The sequence below is a fragment of the Lissotriton helveticus genome, chromosome 5_1, assembly GCF_964261635.1.
Source record: "Lissotriton helveticus chromosome 5_1, aLisHel1.1, whole genome shotgun sequence".
Lineage (NCBI taxonomy): Eukaryota > Metazoa > Chordata > Amphibia > Caudata > Salamandridae > Lissotriton > Lissotriton helveticus.
In genome coordinates, this window is record NC_136065.1 from 1958686998 (window position 1) to 1958698409 (window position 11412).

The 11412-nt window shown below is 42.5% G+C and overlaps 1 protein-coding gene across 1 annotated transcript in view; it reads left to right on the forward strand.

Annotated features, from left to right (window-relative positions):
• Positions 1 to 6510, forward strand: part of LASP1 (LIM and SH3 protein 1) — a 659855-nt gene extending 653345 nt beyond the window's left edge. Inside the window, exon 7 of the mRNA XM_078645624.1 lies at positions 2929 to 6510. Within this exon, the coding sequence (XP_078501750.1) occupies positions 2929 to 3102 (174 nt within the window). The 3' untranslated portion in view covers positions 3103 to 6510. The remainder of the gene's footprint in view (positions 1 to 2928) is intronic.
• Positions 6511 to 11412: the final 4902 nt, after the last annotated feature.

An 11412-nucleotide genomic window follows, 5' to 3' on the forward strand; every position in this document is an offset into this window, starting at 1 on the left:
TTGAACCAATCCCAAATTTCTTCCTAAAGTGGTTTCTGCTTTTCACATCAATCAGTTGAGTTACCCGCATTCTTTCCTCAACCTGATTCTGTAGCAGAACAGGCTCTACATACACTAGATGTTAGAAGAGCTCTACTATATTATGTAGAAAAAATAAAAGATTTGGTGACCCCCAAACCGCTTTGTTGCGTTTTCGACACCACACAAAGGCAATCCTATATCTAAATCAGGCATTGCAACATGGATCGTGAAATGTATCCAAACATGTTGTGTAAAAGCAAAAAGAACCTTGACAATACCCCCTAGAGCGCATTCCACCCGCAAAATAGGGGCTACTATGGCCCTCTTAGGGAATATTCCCCTAGCTGATCTGTAAGGCAGCAACATGGTCTACACCTCACACATTCAACAAACAGTATTGTGTAAATGTGTTAGTGAGGCAACAAGCTAATGTAGGCCAGGCACTACTTAAAACACTGCAACAGCTACAGTTTTGGGAGTTTACTGCTGTATAGTCTATGCAAAGCATGTGATCTACAGCTCACATGCCTCAAACGGATAATGTTACTTCCCCAGTAAGCATCTGTTCTTTGCATGTAGAGCTTCAGATTCACATGCGCCCACCCGCCACCCCCGATACCTATACCTGTTGCAGTTTTCCTTATATACATACGCATGGACATCTATTCTACCTTTCCTAACTCCATTCTCACCATATGCGGGAAAACAATCTAACAATGGAGTTGATGCCCATGCGCACTATCACCGAAAGGAGGAGTCACTTTACCTCGTGACAGGAAAGACTTCTTCGAAGAAAAACAAATGGCAAACATTCGGACCCAACACTAAATGGCAAGAGTATGCAAAGCATGTGAACCTACAGCTCTTCATGCCAATAACAGATGATTACTGGGTAAGTAACATTCTTTCCTTGTGCCACAAGCACTCAACTGTTCCGGCTCCTTCACCACTGGACGCTGACACCAGCTGGGCAGACTATGGCCCGACATCTTGACTTTAAAAGGGTGCTGCCTTTTGCCAGTCTCTAACTGGGAGAAAGTGCCTCTTTCGAATGGTTAACCCTCCAGTTTTTGCCTGGTTTTGATGTGGTTTCAAATATAGTGCACAGCCGTGGCGCTCCAGGCACCCCCTGTCTCCATTTGAAATCATTAGATCGGACACCGATTTTCACCTCTGCACCTAGCTGCCCTGTGCTGTTGCCGGTGCAGTTTTGTTACTTAACTGATCCCTGACCCTTGCTGACTTTTGACTCTGAGAACTGAAATTGCAAGCTCCACATTCACTGGTTTAACCAAGATATGTCTGTCCCTGTATGAGAACATTGGGCAGTGTGAAAAGGTTTCAAAGTGTCGATTTTTGAAAGTGAAAAATATTTTTGATTACAAACGTACTTACCTTATTACGAAGACCTGGGTCTTAAAACAAAATACAAAGTATAATTTTATAAAATTGGTCTGTATCTCCTTCTTGAGACGTGTCCATTATTGAACATGTGTGTGCAATAAATGTCTTACACTCTTCCGTGTTAGGCCTTAGGCTGCTCCCCCCACTACCACTAATAGATCACATGAGGTTTTACATGCAGCCCTGTACACTTTTGGGGAACCCCTGGATTCTCTGTACGGTATTACCACCTAGTGATAATATCATATACACAGCCAGCTTCCTATAATACCAAAGCTCCTTCAGTTATTGGCTCACTTGAGTCAAATGCTGTATTTTTCAGTTAGGGCACTCCTTTCATTCCTCAAAGGCAGCCGATCACTGTTCAAGTAAGATTAATGCAGGATATCGGATTGGTGTGACTGAGCTCACAGTGCTCACCTCCTAATCGCCATCTTCTATTTAAATGAACCCATCATCCTTCGATCATTTTTTACTAAACCATCCACAGAAGAAATATCTTTGTCACTGAATGTTGCAGGTGTATCAGATGCTACGTGAATAAAACTAAGTACTTGCGTAAATATCCCAGTTTATTTGTATCTTTTGGGACACCCTTGAAGAGGGCGTCCGTTATCAAGGCATGGAGTTGTACATTGACTGTCAATCTGCATCACTTTTTTGTCACACAAAAGCAACATTTTTGCTCCAGGGTGTAGAGCAAGAGTGTTCTGCTTGAAGCAACAGCATTACTCTATGCTACTGTGCCATTATGGAACATATGCTGTGCAGCCATGTTGAATAGCAGTTATACTTTCACCAAACACTACTGCCTACAGCAGCCTACTCATTAGCGGGACAAGCAGTTCTACGCAGCCTGTTTCAGCCTGATTCCCATTTATTCAAAGATTATGTACTACTAGCTATTCCGATTCAAGCACGTGAATCTAGGAAAGATCAAATGCTGGAAAATAAATTATTTACTTGCCTGTAGATCCAGTTCTTTCAAAAATTCACATGCAGACCTCCCTCTCCCCGGTCAGGGACTCTCTTCTGTATGTAGTGTCCTTCACACTTGTGTTATGTAATCTGAGCTGTTGTGTTTTCATGGGGAAGATGGAGAGCTCCTGTACTGTTGTTGGGCCTATTGCCTTTTTACCACTGTTTACTGCAATTTGAAATTCCCGGGAATTCCCATCCTGGTAAAAGGAGATTATTATAGAAAGTGAATCTACGGAAGATGGCAGAAGAACTGTAGTTACAAGTAACTACCGAATGGCTGCTTGAGGGCTGCTCTGCCAGAAATGTGAGATGTTCTGCAATGACTGTATTGGAGAGGCGGGGCTGGTAATGGTGTCAGTTGAGGAGAATTAGTTGACAAGTGCCCTAGGATAGATGAGGTCGAGCATGTGGAGCATAGTCAATCAATCAGTATTTGTATAGCGCTAATCACCCTGTGGGGTATCCAGGCACTGCATGGGGTGGGAAATAGTACAGTGCTCACTGTCTTCTTTGTCATTCCAGAAACGATTCAGAGCGGTCTACGATTACAATGCAGCTGATGAAGACGAGATATCCTTCCAGGATGGTGACATCATTGTTAACGTGCAGCAGATCGATGAGGGCTGGATGTATGGCACAGTGGAGCGCACCGGGGACACCGGCATGCTGCCCGCCAACTATGTGGAGGTCATATAAGTGAGATCGTCCTTGATCTCAATGCCAACCAACGCCATTGGTCCCTTCTCTTCCCCTCCTTTTCATCGTCTTAACCTGTGCAGCGCATCTGAAGCATTCCAGTGTGGCACCATGCACAGAGGTGTCACCTCATTCCAGGGCAGTCTGAAGCGCCCACCTCTCACTGCAGATGATTATGGAGATTTTGCCTTTTTGCTTTTTAGCTTTTCTCCTTCACCCTTTTCTTACCTGTGAGGTTTTGAAAGGATAACCAATATCCGACGAGGGTGGAGCCCAAGTGTGTATATGGGAGGGGGGAGGGAGTGTGGGCCGGGGGAGGGCAGTAGGAATGAACTTGTGACTTTTGATCAACTTTGCCGATATTACCGTCCACTTGGCCTTGATCCACATGTGGCATCCCACATAAAAGAAAGATTTTGAGACTTAAACAAAAATTCCTGTTATACTTGTGGATGAAAAGCAGTAACCCAGCCCTTAAAGAACCACCAGGAGCGGGTTCCATGCTATGTTCTCAGCTGCTGTTAAGAGAAAATGCAGAAGGCTCCAGAGAGCTAAATAGGGGGTGAAGATTCATAATGGTAATTTTTCATATCTTAGTTTACAGGCACTGGAATTTTCAGACCTCGTTGATGGAACTCCAGTGGCCGACTGTTCTCTAACTTGTCTTCAACAAAGCACTGCCCTTGGAAGTGCTGAACTGCTTTATAGAATTGGCTGATGAAGACCTGCATAGATTCCCTTAAAAATCTACTCGGATACAGCTGGGATCGTACCGTATCGCTGAGCACCACAATCAGTGTGTGTAGTAATGCCAATAGCCCTCAATTCTCTCACAAGCCTGCCATCGCTAAGATGGGGAGACACAAACTTGCATAGGTCTTTCAATACAGATACCTATTGTTTCTCCTCTTAGTTTGCTTTTGCTGAGCTGGAAAAGTTGATTCTGGCAGAGAATCTCTTCCAAAGCTTCCTTTACTGCAGATAGCTTTTGCTTCTCTTCCTAGCCTATTCCACTGAGCTGGAAGGTATTCTTCCCAAGAATCTACTGCTCAAAATGTCTTTGCTGATATCCAGCACTAACATGACCCTCCTGCCACCCTCCTTTTAATTTAAAGGAGAGCATATTTTCCCTGCATTTATTTTGCTCAGTCTATCAAAAGACCAAAAAGCTAAGTAAACTAGTGTAAAATTGTGAAATCCTATTAAAATGATGGTTGATAAAAATGAAATATACAATGCTTTTTCTCTTCAGTAGTTTGTCTGAGGAGAACTGCTTCATGGAGGATTTCGCCCCACTGTACTCACCCTACAGGGCTGGAAGAGTGAGTTTTAAGGAGGTGTCTGATAGTTCACTTTCTTGCTTTGAAATCTTTGTAATTCTGTTCTCTAACCTTTGTAAAAACGGTTTGCAATCCATTTGGGCCCATCAGCCCAGATTGATTTTGATCAACACCACAGTTTGTAGCCGTTTTTTAAACATTTTTATTTTGATTCTAAAAAAATAATGTATTTTGCAATTTTAAAGATAAATGGTTTCATTTGATTTTTATCTTTGTTTTACCATCTCATGGTATTTGACTAATCGTATAATCTTGATTAAAAAAAAAAAAAAAAATTCCTTCATAGAAACACCATGCTCTCAAATCCAAACGTAATCCCTGCACCGCCATAATTCAAAAATCTGTCATTATTACTGTTCAGTTATATTCTATGATAGGTGCTGTTTTGGACCCTTGAGTCTTAAGTTTATAGACTCGTTATTATGTGTGGCACATCAAAATGCTTTTTATTTGCTGCTCAATTAATGGAATTAACGGAGTGCATTCTTTTCTGAATTCCTAAGTTGACTGTGTTTGTGAATAACTATCCAGTCTTTTTCCTTTCATTCTGGCATTTGTAGTGCTGCTCATGTCCTTATAAATTCAAGACCACAAGTACCAAAATCTATAGAAAAATATGGACTTCCCCTTTCAGACCAATTCTTTAACTTATTTACCCTTTGTACATGTAATTGGTTGGGCTGCATTAAATGACACCTACCGAAGGCAAACCATTGTAAGTGTACTATGTCATACCCACTACTGGAATACATTGGTTTTTTTTTAAATTTGAGGGCGCCTTTTCCGAATTACCATTGGCTGTGCTCTCTATGTATTGGTTAGTCAGGTTTTTCAAGTGTAGACCATATCACATTGTTTCACAAGCGTCAAGGCGTCCTACAAACCATGCCTGCATTAATTCATCTCAGAAGCTGCTGTGATTGTACATCCATTATGGATTCTCCTAGTAACGGGATGAGTCTGTCAAATCTGGTTATCAAAGATAGGCTAAATATAACACTTTATAATTGGAAGTAGCAATACCTTCTGATGTACTCCTACTGGGCAGGCCTCATGAACTGGTGCCAAGTTGTCTCTGGATGTTGGCAGGGCCATTCCTGTTTATTTTCCTAATTGCCAGACTACAGTTTACAGCTGACAGGGGAATTTGTATGTTGACTTAGAAAAACATGGTTGTATTTGAAGCACATTCCGTTATGAGGTCTACAGTGACTAAGTCAAGTAGTAGGCATATAGCTATCGGAAGAAGGGCACAGTCTGTGCATGTTACTCCATACTGTTGTATAATTCCTCTAGCATTGATTCCTTAATTTTCTGTACAATTAGGTCCAGCATCTTGATGGTTCTCAGTGCCTTGTGCGCAGTCTGAAATGGTCATGGCCTGGCCTTGCCAGTTGATGTAGTGGTAGACAAGTGATCTGTTCTTTGAGCATCCTATGAGTTGTATAAATACAGAAAAGATTAATAGGGTACAAGTGATTGTATATGTGCTACAGAAGAGCAGATGGTCGAACAAACAAACTGGATATGGGGGGCACAGCAAAGCACAACTTCTAACCTTAATGCCAGTCATCGACCAAAGGAGTGAGCGGGTGTATTTTAATGTGAAGTCAGTTTTAGTGGACCAAAAATACAGCTGACAGTGGGACCTTAATTTAGTGTTTGACGATCTGTTAACTGTGGCACCAAATCTTCATCTCGTACTACCAAGTCTCCACTGCGCCCCTTTGGAAAGAAAATAACTTCTTTAAAGTCCTCAGAGAAAAGCACTTTTTTGCCTTTTTCATAGCTGAAAAGAATCTATAGATGTATGCATAATAAAAAATGATTTTCAATTGTATCTGTCTTTGTGGCCCTTTTGTGTGTCTGATGCCCTGTATCGGGGGTTAGTGGTAGGAGCTGCATGCACCTACTCTCCGATGACTGGGCTTTCTTTTTTAATTTTCATTTCTGCCTGGAAAACCCCAGAATTTTAAATGTTTTGGCCATGTATTGAATAAGAAATTTAAAGAACCACAGATAAAATTACTCTTGGTTTTCTCAAATTTAAATAAAAGTATAATTTTTACCTGTTTGAGTTCTTTCTTCTTTGGTTCCAGCACAGTTTAGTCTGCAAGGGTGGTTCAAGTAACTTGTGTGTGTGCGTGCGTGTCTGTGTGCGTGTCTGTGTGTGCGTGCGTGTGTGTGCATGTCTGTGTGTCTGTGTGCGCGCGTGTCTGTGTGCGCGCGTGTCTGTGTGCGCGCGTGTCTGTGTGCGCGCGTGTCTGTGTGCGCGCGTGTCTGTGTGCGCGCGTGTCTGTGTGCGCGCGCGCGCGTGTCTGTGTGCGCGCGTGTCTGTGTGCGCGTGTGTCTGTCTGTGTGTGCGTGTGTGCGCGCCTGTGTGTGTGCGCGTCTGTCTGTGTGTGCGCGCGCCTGTGCGTGCGTGCGCCTGTGCGTGCGTGCGCCTGTGCGTGCGTGTCTCTCTGTGCGCAAGATAAACTAGTACTTGTAATTCTAGTTCTCCATCACGGACACCGGACACCTTCATTCAACACATGAGCATTGGATTGGGATCCCATAATAGCCTCGGAAGAGATTTTCATGCTTGCCATCAACTGAACGAGCTTAAGAAGTGTGCAGCGGTCACTCTTTCCATTGGAGTTTGGCAATTTGTGATGTCACAAATACAATAGGGATTTTTTTTAACTGGCCTTAGGGTAAAGTAGTAAATACTTTTTTAACCTTTTTATATGTGTATTTTTAAAATACTTGGGTTATCTTTATGAACGTTGTGATGCTTTTAGGGATTTAAATTTCTCGATAAACTCTTTAAAAAAAAAAATAAAGTGTGAGTAGTGATTACCCACAATGCACAATATAACTGTACCAATGTTCTGGCTAGAAAGCCGTAGATTTACCAGGCAGGTCTGAAAGGACGTTCACGTTCCATTATGTTTCATATTGTTAATAAGTCTGAGTATCCTCAGAAGCAATGGAGTAGAGTGGTGTAATATAAATAGCCAGCATAAGTTTTTCGCAAACTGGTCATACCACACCTAGTATGGTTCAGGCCAGTGGTGGCTGGTGAAATTTGAAACTAGTAGGGGACCGTAATTGTAATAAGCAAGCATAATCAGCTGGCCCGATTTTCCTTAGTCTATTGCAGAGGTAATTCTCAAAGTTTTGAAAAAAGGTTAAATGCTACTTTTTCCAGGACAATTTGTAGCTACATTTGCAAAAAAGCAACAGGTCTTATTGAGAGACCTAAAGGAGACTCATGCAAACATTCAATGGAGGACTTCTCACATGCTTAATTTATAAAAGTAAATAAAAATAATTGCAGATGCCCAAAACCTTTACAAGAATGTCGCCACAAAATCTTCGTCCTCCAAATATCATACTACATTGAGCAAAACCAGGGTTTAATGTAGTATGCTAATAATAGACCAACTTAAATGAACTACAACTAGAATGCTATTACTGTACTAAAAGTAGTGCAGAACCAATGCCCTGCTGTTACTGTACTAAAAGTTGTGCAGAATCAGTGCCCTGGAGTCAACTATAGCTCCCATGTGATCCCTGGCCCTCTGTGAACCCCCAAGACAATTCTGACTTGTTCTCCCATCAGCTGTTTGTGCTGTATCAGGTAATTGTGTTTGCCAAATTGGCATTGGCTCTCAATCCAGGCATTTAAATTGTATGGGAATAAACGTGTGGATTTGCCTGTGAGTGTCTTGTATCCAGCCACTGAAACACGCAAATGCTTTTACAGTTTTATGATAAAAACTAGATTGGTGTGCTTTTAACGCACATTACCTTTACATGTAAAGAAAACGAAATATTTAAAGTTCACCTCATGCTTGACAAGTTGACTTAAGAAATTGTGAGCAAAATGAACATGTGGCTTCCTCAATCATGCATCGCACCCAAATATGCAGACTCGACACATTTCAAAAAGTCCCCTCAAATGTGTCTTAGGCTGCATACCAATTGTGCTTTAGATTGCCTCTCACATATGCATCAACATGTCCTACAAAACATAAGTGGAGTCTACAGCATATATCAAAATGTCCCTAAATGTACACTAGACATTCCAAAAAGTGCACCAAGCTGAACCTCAACATGACTAAAACACTCTGAAAATATGCATGAAACAGTCCAAGTATACAGTGTATCACAACAATGCAAATTTCCCCTCAAACATGCATCCAACTGTTTCCAAAAAATAAGAAGTAAAACACCTCAAATATGTAGAACCACCAAAGCTATTTTGTTTAGGCTTGAACAATGGACCGTGATGGACTGGCATTTCATGCAATCTTCCTTTGAAAGTGCCAGTGTGCCATTTTGAAAGTGCCAGTGTGTGGGCTGGGTTTTGGGTCCTGCATCATGGCCCATGCGACCAAAAAAATGTCCACTGGTACTTTCAAGCTGGTCCAACATCAACCTCCTGAGGCGATCCCCAAGCAGAGATCCACTAGTGAGGGGTACCATTGAAAAAGGGAGATTCTCGCCTTTCCAATGATCCCTCTCCTGTCTTACTACGTGTTAAAGGAGCGGAGACAGCCCCACGTGCACTTAGAAAGTGAAACTGAAATGAGCTGATCGGCTCATCGGCGAAATGTACCCGCTGATCGTCTTTTCAGTAAAACAAACTAAACGGTCTCGGGAGCTGGGGAACCTCTTCCCCAGCTCCTGAGGCTGTTATGGGTGAAAGGAAATCCCTCTGGTGCCCACACCAGAGGGATTTCCTGTGCCATGTCGTCTGATGTATGGAAGCCGTCTGATGCAGACCTGTTGCTTTTGTGAAGAAACCACCATTGCTGAACATATTTTGAAATTATAGAGGCATATAGTACAATTTATGGTTTTCAAATATGTTGGCTAAAAAGCCATAGGGGTTAAAGGCAATATGCCAAGGAGGTACCTCATAAAATACTTTATTGTATGAGATATATATATATATATATATATATATTTTTTTTTTTTTCACTGAAGAAAACAAAGGTTAAAGTGTTGTAGTTAAGTGAAAATATCAGTTTAAACATACCATTTTGAACTAAAAAAAAACACTGACATTTACCAGTTACAGTTGTCATCAATGTTATTTCAGAAGTCATCAGTGATGTCATTAAAGAGGTCATAGAACACATCATGAGTAATGTAAGCAGTGCATGACAAGGGCACGAGTTAGTTACTTGAAATAAATACTTACTTGACCCACCATTCAGCTACATACAAATTTTAAACCTTAATTGCTCAAAAACGTTTGAAATTATTTACACACAATTCCAAAAAGCAAGGTTTCTGGTTAAAGAGCTAGCTTTCTGACAAATTTTGTGTAATTCTGTACAGCTGTTTGAGCAGTAATGCTGTTAGAAAACAATCCCTATTGAAATTGCATGGGGTTATTGTGTTTTTGGTCTCCCTTTATTCTCGACCCCTGCTTGACTGGGTCACCCTGTCCGTTTCAAGGAAAGAGCTGAGGTGGAAGAACTTTTTGAGAAAAATTTCTTGAAGATTCGTCAAATGGTGCTGAAGTTACTAGCAGACGGAAAAAAGCACAGACACCTCCAGTCTAATCATGCGAATACGTACGCTAGGTGATAGTGGGTGTGGTCGAAGAGCAGACGAGATGCTACACTGTCGGGAAAGTGGGTGAACTGCTTTTGAGAGTTATTTTTTTGTATTGTTTAGAGTTTATAGTCGGATCTGGTGGACAAAATCAGATCAGAAAGGAGAAGTATAACTATTTTTAATACTCTGCCAAAGTGTAAAAACATTCAAAAGTTTATTTGCCACTACAGATGACTACAACAACAAGCATTTACAATGCAATGGTCTCGTCCTTGTTAAAGTTAGAGCTATTGGCATTGCTCATGACATTATTTTAGTTTTTAAAACCTAGAAATAAATGGCATTGTCATTTACAATCCCAATAGCTTAATCTCTCGCAAATGCGAGACCTATTGCATTTGCACCCACACGCACCCTCACACACACGCAGACAGATCCACACACGCAGACAGATCCACACACGCAGACAGATCCACACACGCAGACAGATCCACACACGCAGACAGATCCACACACGCAGACAGATCCACACACGCAGACAGATCCACACACGCAGACAGATCCACACACGCAGACAGATCCACACACGCAGACAGATCCACACACGCAGACAGAGCCACACACGCAGACAGAGCCACACACGCAGACAGAGCCACACACGCAGACAGAGCCACACACGCAGACAGAGCCACACACGCAGACAGAGCCACACACGCAGACAGAGCCACACACGCAGACAGAGCCACACACGCAGACAGAGCCACACACGCAGACAGAGCCACACACGCAGACAGAGCCACACACGCAGACAGAGCCACACACGCAGACAGAGCCACACACGCAGACAGAGCCACACACAGACAGAGCCACACACAGACAGAGCCACACACACAGACACAGAGCCACACACACAGACCCCCCACACACACACGCACAGCCACACAGACACACACACCGACAGACCGAGCCACACACACCGACAGACTGAGCCACACGCACAGACAGACTGAGCCACACGCACAGACAGACAGAGCCACACGCACAGACAGACAGAGCCACACACACACAGACAGACAGAGCCACACACACAGACAGAGCCACAAAGCTACAACAAACACTGACATCCCAAAACAAAGCTTTCTGAAAACACTTGAGGATACTTCCTCATGAGTGCTTAGAAATGGTCTTCGGCGAAATAAGCGCTAAGCAAACAATGGGCCTTTTTCACAAAGATTTCTTCTGAGTTGAATTGGGCATGCCAGATTCTCACCAGCTGCTTTGGGTCGGATTCAGAGAGATCCCTTGGGGAAGGATGCAGTCGGCCATCTTTAAGATCCACTGAGCAAAGCATAAACTCCGTTTGTCCAAATGCATCCTAAAAATTCTCTGGGCACCTTCAAATTTGTTACATTGC